The 18,503-nt window shown below is 44.4% G+C and overlaps 1 protein-coding gene across 1 annotated transcript in view; it reads left to right on the top strand.

Moving 5' to 3' along the window:
* Positions 1-18,004, top strand: part of STON2 (stonin 2) — a 73,560-nt gene extending 55,556 nt beyond the window's left edge. Inside the window, exons 4-6 of the mRNA XM_015427029.1 lie at positions 9,487-11,370; positions 15,424-15,626; positions 17,244-18,004. Of these exons, the coding sequence (XP_015282515.1) occupies positions 9,487-11,370; positions 15,424-15,626; positions 17,244-17,327 (2,171 nt within the window). The 3' untranslated portion in view covers positions 17,328-18,004. The remainder of the gene's footprint in view (positions 1-9,486; positions 11,371-15,423; positions 15,627-17,243) is intronic.
* The last annotated feature ends 499 nt before the right edge of the window (positions 18,005-18,503 follow it).

Genomic DNA, 18,503 nt, shown 5'->3' on the forward strand with positions numbered 1-18,503 from the left:
GGGATTTGCACTGGGGATAGTGTGTGGGGGATGTCGCTATGCATTTCCTTGGCTCAGAAACGGGAGGGAAGGAGGGGGGAGTATCTTCTTTCTTTCCCATCTCAAACTCTTGGCGGGTGATGTGCACGCGCGCACACACTTCAGCCCCACCACTTTCCCCAGGGCCCCACCACCAGAAAGGTCCTAGCTACGGGCCTGCCTAGAGAATAGCTCTTTCTTAGGGTTTTTAGATTTCTCCCCTTAGAAAATTACAGCTTTCCACTTACTCTTGAGGTGTCTAAAGCTTATTCCCTTTTGCCACAGACCCAGGTTCTCCTCAGAGCACAACCCCTTTACTATTTGGTTTGACTTGAAGTTACTGCTTAACAGCCCATTCACTCTAGCCAAATCTCTCTTCCAGTAACTGTTGTCTGTGTAAAGCTGTTTTTTTTTTTTTTTAAAGCTTTCTGGAGTCAGAATCACAAAGGAGTCTCCTAATCTGTAGAAGCAGGGCTCTTTTTGGGCAGGAACGCATAGGAATGGAGTTCCGGGTGGCTTCAGAGTTGGCCACACCCACTACAGCCAAAATCTCTGTGTGCGTGGCTACAGAGGGAAGGCCTGGAGAGTGACCTCCCCCAGCGACTCCGAGGCAGGGGGGCCAGGGGGGCCCTGGAAGGATCAGGGAGGCATTTAAATGCCTCCCCGTGCCTTCCCCGGCCTGTCCAAGGGCCGGCTTGCCCGGGCTCCCTGCAGCCGCAGGGTGCCCATGCAAGCCAAGGGAAAGCAGTTTAAACTCCCTTCCCTTCACTTCAAGGGGGGACTTGGCCGGGCTCCCCATGGCTGTGGGGCTCCCAGGCAAGCCAAGGGTAGGCATGGGGTGTGGCCTAATATGCGAATGAGCTGTGCTGCCGGGGTGTGATCTAATATGCTAATGAGGTTCTGATGTTGGGTGTGGCCAATTATGCTAATGAGTTCCTGCTGGGATTCTTCTACAAAAAAAGCCCTGTGTAGAAGAACCTTTCTGACTAACACTATCAGAACACTGACTCCAGTTATCCCTTCGGCTTGCTCACCCCAGACCCAGACCAAAGACACTTTTCCCTCCAGAACAGCTGATGTTCAACTTTCTCTCAGCTGATGCTGGCCAATCAGAGAGCATGAAGAGCAGCCAATCACACAAACTCTCCACTCCAGGGCAGATTAACTCCCAATCTCCCAGTCTCTGAAATAGCAGCATTTTAAAACTTGCATTTCTGTGCAATCCCTCACATGTGCATGCACACAAAACCATATACCCAGAATTAAAGTTTGATAGTCTAAAAGGTTCCACTGGATTAAAATTTTGTTCAATCAAATATTGTGTGTGTGTGTGTGTGTTAAGTGCTATCAAGTTGCTTCCGATTTATGGCGAGTCTATGAATTAATGTCCTCCAAAATGTCCTGTCATTAACAGCCTTGCTTATGTCTTGCAAACTGGGGGTTGTGGTTTCCTTTTATTGAGTCAATCCATTTTATGTTGGGTCTTCCTGATTTTCAGACTTTTTCCAGAGACTTTTTTTCAGAATAACTGAAAGACAGTTTGGCCACCACAATTGCTTTTCTTCTGCAATGCTCAGCCCCTTCTTAGGATGCATTCATGCAAGGTGATGGTCAGGCCCAACTATGGCCTGCGTAACCTGACTGTTCATCCTACCCAGGAATCTTTGTAATGAAAAAAGGTTCTCCATAAAACACAGAGGTTCCTGTGTTGGCAGGTACTGATATGCAGAAGGTATGAAATTGGAAAAAAATCACTGTGCTGCTGTACCATTAGTGGAGATAGGAGGCATGCACAAAGCTTCCATATTCCCATGCAGCCCTCTCTATATGTCTGATGCAGGTTACTTGTGTACAGAGTACAACTTGCAAGGGGTGGAGAAGGGGTGCTAGATAGAGATATGGGAGGTGCGTGCAGGCCTCCTTCTTCCCTAACATCAGTCCACTGTCTGTGCATATTCTGTATGTTGTGCATATAACATACGCAGGGGCGAAGAGGGGAACAGTGCTAATTTGAGCTCTATCGAGATCCTTTGTTTACAGACATTGGATTGGATCCTGCCAGCTTTTTGACTCAATCTCTCCCAATCAAACCACCTCATTACTTTCCTTATGACAGCAGACTTTGCACATGGCTTTTGTCCACGCAGTGATCACTAGCATAGCCTTTTGTGGTCAAGAAAACCCTTTCTTTGTTCAAGCAAACCCAAGATAGCTCTTGCATTTGGGAGAATTTATTTATTTATTTTACAATTTATACCCCACCCTACCCTGCTGGAGCAGGCTCAGGGCGGCTTACACGGGATAAAATTCACAGTAACAGGCAAAGGTTCATAAAACATTTAAACACAATTCATTAAAACAATACAATGTTAAAGTGCTAGCTCTGTTGTTTGATGTCATAATGATGGCGTTACCACATGAGTGCATTCCATAGTTGTTTAAGTTCCAGCTCGCTGATCTTCCTCAGATGTAGTCAGTGCACCTAGGCTGTCAGTAACCAACCAGGGACCAGGATCTGCAGGCTGTTACAGTTGTTAATAGCGGTGGCGGCTCCTAGTTGAAAGCCTGGTGGAAGAGCTCCGTCTTGCAGGCCCTGTGGAACTGTAAGAGGTCAGGGAGAAAGGCCAGGTATAAACGAAGTAAGTAAATAAATAAATTTACAAAACAGAGAATGAAAAAACAAGTCACCCAGATGAAAACTCTACCTAAATAACCTGTCAACACCACACCACAGGTAACCGTTAATTTAAATTAAACTCAAATAAAGCCATTTTGCTAGGGTTGTGAAGGAGAAAGGATGCTGCTCAGACCTTCAATGGAAGCCTGTTTCGCAGCTCTGGAGCAACTGGAGGGAAAACTCAACCAAGCCACCATAGTCCTCTCTTTCCTGTAAGAAAGGAAGCAAACAAAAGTTGGCACAATGAGTGTATTTGGCATAGGGGGAGGCAGTCCTTTAGGTATGTGATGTAAGAAAATGGATGGATACCGTGTCATCATCTTGGATTGGTCCCAGAGGCTTCCCTGGCCATAGATTTGCCTGGCCAGAGCAACATTTACTAAGGCAAACCAGGGTTTGAGCAGTTGTGCTCAAACCAAATTACGGTTTCACCAACTAACCATAGTTGAAAAAAATCATGGTTTCATATTATGGCTGAGCTGAACCTAAATCTAACAATTTATGTTCTTAGAACTGCAGTTACAAACTGCGTTTTTTGGAGAGCAATTGCAGTGTTTAGTATTTCACTGCATATGCTGCAGTGAGGGACCCCCCCCCCCCAAATTTACTACTACTTTGGAAAAAAACTGTTGTTACATTGTATTGAATTTAGCAAGAATCTGAAGAGTGCCTGAAGTTTAATCTGGTTTTATTGCTCCACCTTCTGGCCACATTATTAAGTTACATAACAAAGTTATGGGGTCCGTGCATAAAAATGCTATTTCCCTGCTTCCCTTCTACAGCAGCTTGAAATGCCACACCAAGTGCTGCTCCTAAGAGAACATAAGAGAAACCATGTTGGATCAGGCCAATGGCCCATCCAGTCCAATACTCTGTGTCACACAGTGGCCAAAACCCAGATGCCATCAGGAGATCCACCAGTGGGGCCAGGCTCTAGAAGCCTTCCCACTGTTCCCCTCAAGCACCAAGAATACAGAGCATCACTGCCCCAGGCATAATGTTCCATCTATACCTTGTGGCTAATAGCCACTGATGGACTTCTGCTCCATATGTTTATCCAATCCCTTCTTGAAGCTGTCTATGCTTGTAGTCACCACCACTTCCTGCAGGGACAGGGTGAAAGAATCAGAGAAAATCCACACACACAGACACACACACGGATATCTTTTCTACAAGGTCTGACCCATGGATTTTTTGATCAGGAGCTGGTATGATTGAAGGCAGGTACCCTAATTCATACCTCACCTGTCAGTATGGGCACTCCATGAAACTGCAGAGCGGTCGGGTTAGAACGGATAAAAGGAAGTACTTCTTCACCCAAAGAGAGATTAACACATGGAATTCACTGCCACAGGAAGTGGTGGGAGCTACAAGCATGGACGGCTTCAAAAGGGAATTAGATAAGCATATGGAGCAGAGGTCCATCAGTGGCTATTAGCCACAAGGTATAGCTAGGGGCTCTGGGGGAAGTGATGCTCTGTCTTCTTGGTGCTTGGGGGGGGGTCAACAGTGGGAGGGCTTCTAATGTCCTGGCCCCACTGCTGGACCTCCTGATGGCACTGGTATTTCTGGCCACTGTGTGACACAGAGTGTTGGACTGGATGGGCCTTTGGCCTGATCCAACATTGGCGTCTCTTATGTTCTTATGAATGCCACTTCCATGTGATTTCAAGTTCTATCTGTAACCTGTTCATGCATTTGCCACCCCTGGGTTGGGAAATACCTGGTGATTTTGGAGGTGGAGGAGGGTGGTATTTGGGGAAGGGTGGGACCAAATGCCACAGAATCTACCTTCCAAAGCAGCCATGTTCTCCAGATGAACTGATCTCTGTCACATGGCGATCAGTCTTAAAAGTGGGAGAGCTCCACCTCCTGGAGGTTGGCAACCCTACATATGGCTAACCTGCATTGTACCTCGAACAGCCCTGCTCCTCCATCTTGTTCTGGGATGGTAAGTAGCAACAACAGTACCTAGAAAGCCTGCATAATTACCTCTTGTATATGCTATCATTGCAGTGTGTATCACTGACCAATGGAATGGAAGCTCTTTTCTTTAGCAGCATCCACACTGATGTGGCAACCAGTAAAATGGGGGTTTGGGTCTTCTCAGTTAAAGGGATTGGTCTAAATATACCTCAAGGTCAAACATCTTTATAACTTAATACAAAATGATGGCCATACATCTCTTGCTCATGAGTCTTCCTCGGTTTTCCTGAGCATTTTACAGTGAAATGTGAATAGTTAAGTTTTCAAGCTCTACTAAATGAAAGCAAATGAAATTGAGTGAAGCTGGGCTGGTTTTAACCCAAAAGTCTTTATAAAGGGAATATTTTATCTTGCCAAAACTGGCTTGTGATGAATTGAGATTCACAAAAAAAAACAACATCTGACTTCCCACCAAGCTTCAAGAACCAGGGGGTCCAATTCTACGGGGCCCCAAACAGGTTGCACCCATTCCCTCCATTGTTCTCTACGGTGGGAAAAAAGTAACTCCCCCCCCACCATAGAGGGCAATGAAGGGGATGGGGGCTTGTAGAATTGGACCCCCTGGTCCAATGTTCTTGAAGCTTGGTGGGTACTTTGGGGAGAGGCTCCAGCAGCTACCCTGCGAGTTTGGAGCCTCTCGCTCAAGCCCCCTCTCCTCTAGCCCCCAGAATATACCCTATGTTTTTGCCATTGACTTCAATGGCCCAAAGGATATAATAATAGTAATAATAATCTTTCAATTTATTAATCGCTCAATCCTGCAGAGCTTGCTGGCTCTGAGTGATTTACAGTTACTCATATACACACAGGACTAACAATGATTCAAAGGGTAAGGGAAGACAACATATAAATCTTTTAAATCACACACGTTCGCAGTCGACAGGGAGTTTGTTCAGCTGTAGGGTCAGACATGTTCCAATGGCATTTTCCCTCTGCGTGGCTTGATGTTGTCAGCTTTTCTCCAGGACTGCTTCAAGTTGCAGCGCAGCACTGCCACCGCCTGGCTGGACGGCCCATTACAGGCTTTCTTGATGCTGAAGAGTTCTTTCTAGGCTTTCGATCTTACGCGCTGGACATTCTGTTGGCTGGCTAACACCTCCCCCACCCTCTCTAAGGAGTGGGACTCATTTTATCTACTCGCCGAAGCTTTCGAACCGCTGGGTGGACGGCGAGCTGGGGACAAGGCTGGTAGTTCACACCAGCACAGGGCTAGAACTGACAGCAGTACTGTTCAGCTCAGATGTTTTAACCAGAGGATAAATCCCCTGTGCCACCGCTCCCCTATAATGGGGCCGAAATTGACATTTGGCTGGCCGAAAGACTCCTGAATGGGCTGCTACTGTCGAAATTGACATGTGGGAGTCTTTCTGGCAGCAGAAAATGATTCTGCCCGATTTTTTTTTTTACACCCCTACTCAGGATCCCCGCGCTGCAGAGAGCCCGAGCAACCCGGCTGCTAGAGGGAAGGAGAGGCGGTTTAAATGGTGGGAGGTGGCTCTGCAGGCCGTTTTTCAGGCCCAGCTCTCCGGCGTGGAGTCTGAAAAAGGCGGCTCGGGCTTATTTTTATTTTTGTTGGGACTTTCTTCCTAAGTTTGCTTGTTGTGCTTTATGATTAACTGTGGGTTGTAGTTAAATAGTCGCATAAACTATTGTACTTAGTGTGGAAATGAATTGGATTACTGATAACGAAAATAATAATTTTTAGGATCAAATGAAGTGCTTATAGCTATATAATTTAGTTGTAGGGCTTATTAGCACTATTATTATTAATATTATTTTTGGGTTTCCGTTGTAAGCCTGCTTGCTGTGCTTCATGACTAACTGTGGGTTGTAGTTAAACAGCTATGTAGACCATTGTACTTAGTGAGTTGTGTATTTTGACTGTAACACACAATGAGGGGAAAAGAAAAAAAATGAAAAAGGTTAAGGGATGGTGTAGGAGTATTGGTAGAAGTTATGACTTGCTGGAACAGAACTAATTAACAGATGAGAGTTGATAGATGAATTTCAGGAGTATATAAAGTTACTATAAATTTAAAATGAAGAATAAATAGTGATTGAACAGAGGAGATAAGTAAAAGGTAGTTGAGAAAGATTTTGTGTCGGGTAATGATTATAATTGGTTAACAAAAGGGCAAAAAAATAGGTAATATATAATGCGACGGTGCCGGGGCGGGGGTGGAAAAAGGGGGGGGGGGGGGGGGGGGGGGCAGTTCTGCAGGCCATTTTTCAGGCCCGGCGCTCCGGCTTGGAACCTGAAAAACGCGGTGAGGGTGGGGTGGGGTTCTGCAGGCCATTTTTCAGGCCCGGCGCGGAGCCTGAAAAAGGTGGCGAGGGCGGGGCGTTTTTCAGGCCTGGTGCTCTGGTGCAGGAGGGCTCTGCAGGGAACTTACCTGCCTGCTGCTTGCTTTTCGTGGCCTGACTGATGGCTGGTGGGAGCAGGGGGCGGGACTTATGTGCCCGCCCCCTGGGCTTCTTACTGGCGGAGCGGCGTTGTGGCGCGCTCTGGCAGGAACTGAGGCCTGCATACCATAAACAGGAAATTTCATCCAGCTATTCTCTGATACAGAAATAAAGAGACCTGAGAAATTACAGGCTGGATTCACAGTGGTGCAGTTTTGTAATCTGCAGTTCAAAAGGCATACCAGTGATGCTCCTAGACCCATGGCATACATAACTTCCTCTTTATCCAAGTATTCAGCACTCCTCTCTGAACTCCTCTCTGATGCAAAGACAGGTCAAGACTCTATCCCAGGTATTTCCCTTCATACATTCCTTTATTTGTCCCATGTATCAACTAAATCTCATTCTTCTTCCAGAGCAGTGTTCATGGCCCATTTTATCCTCATAAGAATCCTATGAGGTAGGCGAGGGTGAGAGGGTGACTGACCTGCTTAGTGAATTTCATACCTGGGTAGGAATTTAAATCCATATCTTTCTGGTCCAAGCCTGACACTCTGATTATTACACTGCACTGACCATTTGCTCCTGGGGAGAAGTAAATTGTTGTACCTGTAAATGTACCTGCAGTGGTGCAACATCTACCTACCCCTGTTACTGGGAAGATCCACACTAGCCTCCACTCAAAAAGACCCCGTGAAGTGCAATCCATGTCTGTGTGAACACTTCTTCTGTCTCCCCTCACTATGACAATCCCTGCAACACACAGGAGATCTCTCTTCCCCTTCTGCCTCCTTCCACCATAAAGACAGATTCTCAGCTATGAGACAGTCATTTAAACAGGCCTAACAAAATATTACCTTTTGTGATTACTCTTTAGCGGGGGGGGGGGCTCGAGACAGAAATCCCCCTTGATGGGTTTTAAGGTAACGGGGCTCAATTTTTATTTTGATGGCTGTTGTAATGTGAGTTCACTATTGTGAGGAATGACGAATTATTTGTAAACATTGCTGAGGCACAGGAAGCAGGATTACAAAAGAATAATTATTTGGTTTCTTAGCAGGGTTTGACAGACAGCTGCTGTTTGAATGTTATTGCAGCAACATAGCTTCACAGCTTTTGGCTGAGGCCAATCTCCCCCCCCCCCCCAAAAATTTCGGAAAAATTACAAGTGGGCTTAATACAAGATAACCCAAACCTTTCAGAGCTTAAAAGCACTATCAGCCATGACTGACAACTGTTTCAGTCAACCAACATACACCAACACCAATTTCAGGAGTTCTTCAAATCAGCCAGACCCTGCAATCACATCAATGTTGGTATATCCAGTCTACTTTGCTGAGAAGACTCATTCTTAAGGTAATTCCTTGGTAACCTTAATCAAATAATCATACCTGAGCCAAACTTCCAAACCCACTGATACCATCAGTAGTCATAACACTTGTCTCCGGAACAACCATTGGAGTTGTCAGTTCACTTTCCATTTTCCCCTCCTACTCAGTGTTCCAACATTCTCTCCTTCCTGATTGGATGTTGCTATGGCTCTGAACATTCAAACCTTGGTATCAAGGGATTTGTACATGACTTAGGAAAGGGCAGTACAGCTACCTATCAGTCACACCTTTCTTAGGGAATATCTGTTTGGTAAGTGAGGTATGACTCCTAGAGCTGTGGATAGCCATGAGAAGGAGAAACCGCACTATATAATTTCATATTTCCTCCTAGCTGTTTTTTTCTCCTTAGCATCATTTTTTGTGTGAAATGTATTTCTTTGAACAAGAGAACTTAAAGAGTTGCTAAACCTTCACAAATCTGTTTTGTGAGTTAATGCTGAATGGTTGGCCTTTTTTGTTTTTATCTATTTTATTAGATTTATACCCTGCCCTCCCTGCCGAGGCAGGCTACTGAACCTGGCAAACTGTCAAAAAAAAAAGTGTGCACTGACTGGAGGCAGATTGGTGTGGCTGATAGACTCTCCAGAGAATGCAGCGGAGCACAGTTGTATTTTTAAAAATGGTCTACACAGGGGAATCTTGTGGACCCAGACAATGTATCTGAACATGGCTGATCAGAGATGACCAATTAAAAGAATCTCAGAAGAATGTAGTGTACCATGATTGCATCAACTTCATCATTATAAGCAGAACCAAAATGTCTGCCTCATTTTGGACTTTTGTAAAGAGCATTTATTTTCATCAGCAATTTTATAAAGTAGATGACAGTGGCATCTTTTTCACAGCTATCATGGCTTTTTGTTCTACAGGAACAAGTTCCCAAATCTAGAACATTCTAGCACACTTTCATACACACATTGCATTGTAGTCCTTACATGTACGGCAACAAATATATATATATATAATTAATTTCTGTTATAGTAATGGCTCTCTTTTCTCCTTCTCCTTTAGACAATTCCTCATCTTTTCCAGAAGATGAAGAGCTAGGAATGGAGACTCCCAGCTGGCAGCTGAATGGCTCGTCCTTTAATGGCCACAGTGAAAACCTCACCCCAGCTCATTTCCCCAGCTGGGTGACTTTTGATGACAATGAAGTCAACTGTATTTTTCCACAGACTTTACCCCCCGTGAAATCAGACATCCCACCCACAGTGACTCCACCAGTTGCACCAACAGCAGCAGCAACAGCAGCAGCACAGGCCCCAGATGCAAACTCGAAGCTCCTCTCCTCATCTTTTAAAAAGAGGGAACGTCCCAGGAGCACACTAGGTGACCTCTCCAAAGTTCAGAAACTAGACCTTTCCTCTGTAACCAGGTTGCCTTCGGTTGGTGGTACACCCCCCTGGAGTGCTACTAACCCTTTCCTTGATGAATCTCTGAAAGATGTTCAACCTTCCCCTATCAACCCATTCAGCTCTTTCTTTGAGGAACGAGAGAGGCGCTCCCAGTCTGGCTCTATGTCTGGTGCCCCTGGTAAAAATCAGAGAGATTCCCTCATTGTCCTCCATCAGCAGCCTGACACCATCAGCTTCAATGAGTCAAATAAGCACCTAAAGCACAGAGATGCTGTTGAACAACTCAAGCAACTCCAGATTGGGGATCCAGATGAGCTAAGCAGTTCTGCTCTGCCTGATGATGACCCCACATTGCCATCTCAGCTGGATGGCACTTTATCCAGCTTGGGGCCACCTCAGAGTAAGGATGGTTGGCCAATGATGCTGAGGATACCAGAGAAGAAGAACATCATGTCCTCTAGACACTGGGGGCCAATTTATGTGAAGCTGACTGAGGGTGGGTATGTGCAGCTTTTTTATGAGAAGGGGCTGGAGAAGCCCTTCAGGGAATTCAAGCTTGACATCAACCATGAGATTTCAGAGCCCAAGCTTCAGAACTATGATGAGAATGGTAGGATACACAGTGTGAGGATAGACCGTACCACCTATAAGGAGAAAAAGAAGTACCAGCCAAAGCCATCTGTCACTCACACAGCAGAGAGGGAACAGGTTATAAAGCTTGGTACCACTAGTTATGAAGACTTCCTCAGCTTCATCAGGGCCGTCCAGGATACACTAATGGATTTGCCCACCTCATCAACAGACCTGAGCACAGTGGGACTAAACTACCAAGAAGAGGAAATCACTGTGGATGTAAAGGATGAGTTCTATGGCATCTTGGCCAAAGGGGACAACAGGATTCTGCAGCACAATGTGTTGACGAGAGTGCACGTTCTCACATTCCTTTCTGGCTTGGCAGAATGCCGGCTAGGCCTCAATGATATCCTAGTCAAAGGGAATGAAATTGTCTCAAGGCATGATATCATGCCCACCACCACCACCAAGTGGATTAAGTTGCATGACTGCCACTTTCATGCCTGTGTGGATGAGGAGATGTTCACCAGCAACCGCGTAATTCTATTTAACCCCTTGGATGCCTGCCGCTTTGAACTGATGCGCTTTAGGAGTACATTTTCTGAGAAGACATTGCCTTTCACCTTGAGGATTGCAGCCAGTATCAGTGGGGCTGAGGTGGAACTCCAGAGCTGGCTGATGATGTCTCCAGGATTCTCCTCCAACCGAGACCCTCTAAGTCAGGTTCCCTGTGAAAATGTGATGGTCTGCTACCCAGTGCCACAGGAGTGGGTGAAAAATTTCCGTAGAGAAAGTGTCCTGGGGGAAAAGTCTTTGAAAGCAAAAGTAAATAAGTGTGCCAGCTTTGGATCCACCAGCATTTCTGGTTCAGAGCCAGTAATGAGAGTAACACTAGGAACTGCCAAATATGAGCATGCCTTTAATTCCATTGTATGGAGGATAAATCGACTGCCTGACAAAAACTCTGGTGGGTAGTACTGCTTAAACTGGATGATTGTGCAAAAAGTTGTATTTCATACAGCGTACTTGGGGGTACATTTGGCCCAACAGATTTAAAAGTTGTTAAAATATGTTTTGTTGGAAAGTTCAGAAAGTGTGGCTGCATAAATTGAGGTAACTACATTTTCTGAATTGCAACAGTCCTAATCATTAGAACAATGGACCCTAGTTGTACCAAACAACCCTCTTGGTGCTGCTTAGGCCACCCGTCCTGCTTTTACATTCTCCTCTTTTGCCTCTGTCCTTTCTGCTTCTCTTGACTCGTTGTCTGATCTGCTCAGATATCACAGGCAGGTTTCTGTTGGCATAAAAATCATAGCCCTTTACTGCTGGCTGCCACTGGTGTAGCTGCTCTGAAGTCATAGCAGAGGGGGCCTGACTAGATTCCAGCAGATGATGGAGACATCAAAGTTCTCAGAATTCTGAGGTCCATGTGCATTTTATGAAAAAGTTAACCTTGAAAGGGCAATCCATTGCATCATGGCTACAGCAAAGCTATACAGCCCATTCAACGATAAGGTTGAAAAGGGGGGGGGGGGGCACAAATTCTTTTCTTATCTAGAAGGGCCCTTATATTACAGCTTACATCAAGACAACAGGAAAAGAGGCTGGGGAAAAGCAAATCAGTACTGAGAATGGGGTAGGTGTCAGATAAAAATGAAGCTGCTGGTGAAATGAGTTTAGGGTACTACAGTACTATAATGAGATTAGAATACTACAGTGGCAGCCAGCACTAAGGTACTACAGGAACATCTTCACTGAAGAAGTACATCTTGAGGAGCTTTTCTAAGAAATGTTTGGCAAGGCATAAGCAGCATCTAGTTAAAGTCTCGGGAAACTAGGAGACTGGACGGACCTTAACTGTCCTGCAGAAACTTCCCCAGCATGGAATGGTAATGACAGTGTCAGAATTGGAGAGATGTGGATTCAAGTCTCTCTTCTACCTTGAAGCTTGATGGATGCTGTTGAGCCAGACACTCACCAAGTGTCATAAGGATAAGTGGGTATGGGAAACCATGTATAGCATCCCTTAACGCCTTAGAAGATGGGCAGGATAAAGGTAGAACAGATAAGATTTCATGCCTTTTTGCAGTCTTCCAAAATAATCCCCATTTGCCTTCCTTGTTACTCTGCCATAATGCCATAATGACAGCCCTTGTCAAAAATATTCAAGATTCTTTGACAGTCTGATATTACAAGTGGCATGAACTATAGAAACGGAGTCCACACAGAACTTCAGACTGCGGGTGGGGCTCAGATGATTTAAGAAAATTGCCATGTGTGGAAGATTAGATGTTCATATCTAGTTTTTTACATGGATTTTTTTTTTTGCATAGTGCAGCATTCAATAATGACATCCAAGTTTACCATAGCAAGGAAAAGAAGGCCTATAACGGCATAACTTACTATAAATACTAGGGTTGCCAACTCTGGGTTGGGAAATTCCTGGAGATTTGGGGTGGAGTTTAAGTAGGAGAGGGACCTCAGTAGGGTATAATGCCATAGAGTCCACCCTCCAAAGCAGCCATTTTCTCCATGGAACTGATCTCTGCAGTCTGGAGATCAATTGTAATTCCTCTAGCCCCCACCTGGAGCTTGGAAACCCTAGGAATACATAAATGTGGGCTGCTTCTTCAGAGAATTTGGAGGTGTTGAATCCACCAATGTTGCCTGAATAATGTGTACTTTTGGCTTATTCTGAAATTGGTCCAACTCGGGTCTTGCTGGACTGATTTTTGTGATGCATGAAAGCACCACTTGCCCCTTGCGAAACAGAAGGCAAGTGTGTGAGTTGTACAGCTGTCCTCTGTTGCGTCGAGGGGCAGCTGTTTTCTGATGGCACAAAACTGGTCGTGAAAAATCCCACGCTGGGGCCAGTTTGGAGCTGTAAGATCAACATAGCAAAAAACGGATTCCACAAAAAAGCACTGCTGTGTCAGTTCCAAGAACAGTTTGGTGACTTGTATTGCATTTCACTGACTCAAAAGCAACATGTGGATTTTGGCTGATGAAAGGAGCCTTGTTTACAGGTTGTGAGGAGCCTCAGTCCCAGCTGGACATGATGTGATGCTTCAGTGTGTCTGTTTGTAGGCGAGCAAAACAGAGTGTGAAGAAAACATCAGCGCAAATAGTTTATTGCTACTTTTTGTTGTGAGACACCCGACACCGATTGAAGGATTTAGAATACCACTTTGATGCTGAATCTCGTGGGCAATTGGCATATGATCAACTCCTACCAATAGTGGATGTCCCCTTTTTAAAAAGCGTATTGCAGGGATTTTGTGAATCTAAAAAATGGGGCCGTTTTCAAGCAAGTCTCCTAACAAATCTTGAAACAAGTCTCCTTAGAAATTTTATTTAAATTTACCAAGTTTTTATTTAAACTTACCAAGTTTAAATTTTAAAAATCCTCTTCAGTCTCATATTGCAGACGGGCTGAGAATGAAAAAGACTGGTTTGCCTAAAGCCGTCTAGTAAGCTCATGACCAAGGTGAGATTAGAACTGTGCTGAGCTCAACAGGGCCTATTTCCTAGAAAGTGGATTTAGGGCCAAAGTAGACATTATATTTCCCCCCTTTCCTTTTATCCAATAAAAGCTCTATGATACATCATCTTGAGCAGTGGATACTTGTTGTTAATCACTTATCACCCAATAGACAAAAGAATTTTTTAAAAATTGCAACTGTTAGTTATTTTTGGATCCCTGTCAGAAAGTGAAAAGGTAACTAAGTCATAGGAATATACATCCAAATGAACTTGCAAACATGGTAAAGTATAATGCCTCCTGAAATTAGCATACAAAGGACACTCCAGAAGGATATGTCCTATCGTGTCAATCTTACCTAAGGGACAGGGCAGATTCGTTCTGAATAAAGTAAACACATGAACCTGCCCCTCTTAACTGTCAAGGAGTGAGCATTTAGTCTGGCCAGGATAAACACTCTTAACAGGATTTGAAAAGACAACAGATAAGTGTAGGAAGGAAGAGATTTTGGAGGTGGAATACCAAAAAACTTGGGATGAACAGGTGCAGCATGGTCTAAAGGCAGAGCTTTGGTGATTGATTGATTTTACATGATTTCTCACTAAAGCAAATGCTGCATGAAAACCCTGGGCCTGAATAATGTCCAGGTGAACACCAAGAGCCAACAGTTTATCAAAGACAGTCTTAAACCTATAAGAGTCTTCTTTCAGGATTACATTTTTTTTAACATCAGGTCTACTTTCTCCCAGCCCAACTCTCATTTCCCTCAGTCAGATGCCCACTTCAGGGAACTAAGTTCCCAAATGCCACAGGGGCCAGATTTGGATCAGAAGGAGCATCAGCTTCCCACCCCGTGCCATTTTTCCCCACACAAAATTCTCAGGAGGTGTTATTTGCCCCAGTGGGGATTGTATGGGCAGCAATAGGTTTCCACGTGCAAAGCTCCAGTGGGGCAAGTAATGCACTTGGGATCGTTTTGAATGGGGAAAAAGTTGCAGGGTGGAAGGTTGAATCCCATTCCCCCACACCCACACATACATACACACATGCTTCAGTCCCACATTTTATCAATGCATGCTTTGCTCATATTCCTGCTTACAAAAATATTTTTCCTGAGCTTCTTGCACTCATTAAGCCAATGAACATAAACAGCCTCTGCCCAGATGTTTCCTCACTGTCTCTGAAAAGTTTAGATTCAGTTTGTGGCCATTCAGGTACCACAAGGCTAAAAAATAAAATAAAAACTATTCAGATGTCATGTTTACGTCAGTAGGAGTCAACCCAAAAGTCAACAACAGAATGTGTCATCCACACAGTATATTCAGTCACCACAATCCAGTAGGGTACATGCAACCTACTGTGTCTACATAGAAACAGCACTCTGAATTGGGTTGTCTTTATTATTTACAATATTTATATCCCGCCTTTCTGTCCTTGACTTGCTTTCTTCTGGTTTCAGACATTCCTTCTAAACAATTTCATTGTTAAATCTCAGCAAGGTTTTAATTTCCATAGTCTTGCTCTGGTTGTTTACAGGTTCTGGTCATCCTCACTGCTTCTTCTGCCACCTGGAGCTTGGTTCTGACCGGGAAGTGCCTTCCAGTTTTGTCCGCTATGCGGATGTGGAGTTTGACATGCCAACCACTTCAGCATCCAAGGCTGCCGTTCGTTCCATCTCTGTGGAAGGCAAGACTGATGTCAGGAAATGGGTCAACTATTCAGCACATTACAGTTACAAGGTATGGTTGAGAAGCTAACCAAAACATGCATAGAAATACTACATTTTTAGAACAAGGTTCACAAAAAAGTAAACCTATAAACATAAAAAAATGGGGCATCCCAAAACTGTATAGATATTGCAACTCACACAAACCAGACTACCAATCGTGATCATGCAATGCTACATCTTGAGATCTCAACTACCACTTTTGGGATGGTAGTAACGTCACTGGCCAGCTGATAGAAGGGGCACAGATCTGAGCTGCAAGCCCCCCCATCAGCTGATCAGTCAGGAGGGAGGCTTGGAGCAGATAGACCACATTATGTGCTTTCAGCTCTAAGCTCACCTCCACCTATTGCTGGCTTATCAGAAGCTGGAGCTCCACTACTTCAGGACACTCCCTTCAACTGGATCATACTGGACGATGGAAGTTTGAAGCTGAAAGCACATCCTGCATATTTTCTGCTCCAAGCTGCCCAGTCAGCTGGCTGGCAGTAGAGTGGTGGAGCTGAAAGCACATACTGTTCTCCAGACGTCCCCAACAGATGGCCTGGGACCCACAAAGCATGGGGCAAGGCAGGAGATGAGACAGTAGGTTGGATCCAGCATCCATCAATGGTAGGCAGCCACAGTCATAGATCTTCCCCCTTCTTTCAGCAGCCTCGTCACCCTGGGAAAGTTGATTTCCAGGTTGCATGACTGACCTGTATTAATAGTCATGTGGGTCAGTAGGCTATAGTGAGGAAGGGGGCATATTGTCCCTCCTGTCTTTTCCACAGCAGCAGAACTGCACTGAGAGAAGAGGGGAAAATTTCACCCCCTTTCTCACTGCAGCAGACTGACCCACATGGCTATTACGCCATGTGCCCCTGGGAATCAGCTTTCATGGGTCAGAAGGGACCACTGAGGGAAGGGGATGGGAATACTGGGGAAGATCTGTAATCATTGTATGAGTGGATCATTGGATCCAACCCAAAAAGATTTCCTCTCTCCTGTAAGTCTTTGCAGATCCCCCCCCCTTTTCTGCATAATTTAGATTTAGTGTTAATGCAAGCGAAGTAAACTTTGCCCTTTCCAAAGCAGACAATGTAACAGATTCATGCTGGAGAGCTAGTTTAACAATGAATGTCCCAAATAAGGCTCTACATTTAATCTACAGGGACACCCATAGGTTGTTTATACATGTTATTAAATAACAGGCAGTTCTCCATTTGCTGAAACTGGTATTACTCTTAGCCTGGCACTGACATCATGGCTGGGAAGAATCCAGTCTCTCTCCCCCATCCTGAACCTTCTCAGGGAAGGGCCTGCTTCCGAGGTGTAGGAATGTGGTAGTTTAGGAAGCAAAATTCTATCATCCATGAGATAGACAAAAAAAACCCCTCCACAACAACTATAGAAAACCTGTTCCTTTGATAGTGTTCCATTTTTTCGAACCCCCTTGTGGGATTGCACAGAGATCACGAAGAAGATCCAACATATGCTTCCACTCATTAGTGACTGCTTGAAAATAATATGGCCCCTAAGACTTCAGAAGCTGGCTGTTCTTGCTTTAGAGCAAGTTACTGTAGACAGAGGATGCCAGGAAGCAGAAATTAGGCCAGCTTTTGTTCTTTAACTCTTTCTTTCTCATCAGGTGGAAATAGAGCAGAGAAGGAGCTTAAATCCTGATGTGATGGGAGAGGAAACTGGTAATGCCAAGGAATGTGCTGTACATTGAAGGTCTAAACCTGTGGTTTAGAAAGTACAATCAACAGGCCTTGTGGAAGAGAAGATACAGAACCTCCTTCGTGCTGTTGGAAGAGCAGGGAAGCATTTGGAGTGTCTAGATCTCTTTGCCTACTGCAACTGTATTTAGAGTGGAAGCTCTTTTGAGATTTGTTTACAATACCCTGGTGGCTTTGATAGAAGCTCACTTAAGTGTCTAGAGACTTACAATTCATTCAAGCCTGCCTTCACCCCTACTGCTAATCTTGCCATAATGAGATAATGGTGGTTCAACATAAGTTCAAGCATAAGGTGTGCACCTAGCCTGGGTAACAATATATTGACGTGTCCTTGAAAACTGGTAATTCAGTCCTGGGAAGAGCTCTTCTGGATGGTCTGCAATAGCACTGAGGAAGATGGAGGTATCGGAGATAAACTTTTCTTTATGAGCTGTCCATATGATAGGAGCATGATACAACCACGATACAACAGCCTTCCCTCTAAACTAATATAGACTCAGCTACTGAGAATTCCAATAAATGGAACCTCTGAGAATTCCAGTAACTGAACAACAATTGAATAAACAAGTAAATTTTCCCTCCATCTAAAATGGAACTTTTAATTATCTCACATTTTCTTTGGGTTATGATAGGTCTTCAGAAAGCTACCTTAAGCCACTTAGACTGATGCCAAGGCCAGGGTAATTCTTTAAACTTGATGTACTTTTAGTTGCCAGTAGAGGTGAACCTGACTGATGTTTGATCATTCCTGTCTGGAAGATACATAGAGGAAACAGATTTTTTTCAATTTTTTTCTTTGGATGGTTTAGGAGGACTGGTTATGACTTCTTACATGCATCAGTGTTTGGATGACAGACTATAATTTGTGTGTTTGGTACTCTTTGGCAAGTATGGTGGAAAGAAAATTGGTTGGATTTCTTTTGGGGGGGGGGTGCTGAGAAGGCTACTTGAATTTTCTGTTCCAACAGTGTGTCTTATTTTAAGGTGGTTCCATACTACAACTTTTTTGCACTTCTTAGTTGTTCCTTTTTTTACATTCAGATGCAAACAGAATGGAAACAGGGGTTCCACATGACATTTAAGAAAGCATTATATAATTAAAATCTATTTCCTCAGACAAGCCACCTTGAACCATGAGGAAAGGTGGGATATAAATGTTTCAGTAAGTA

The sequence above is a fragment of the Gekko japonicus genome, unplaced genomic scaffold, assembly GCF_001447785.1.
Source record: "Gekko japonicus isolate JY-2015 unplaced genomic scaffold, Gekko_japonicus_V1.1 scaffold368, whole genome shotgun sequence".
Lineage (NCBI taxonomy): Eukaryota > Metazoa > Chordata > Lepidosauria > Squamata > Gekkonidae > Gekko > Gekko japonicus.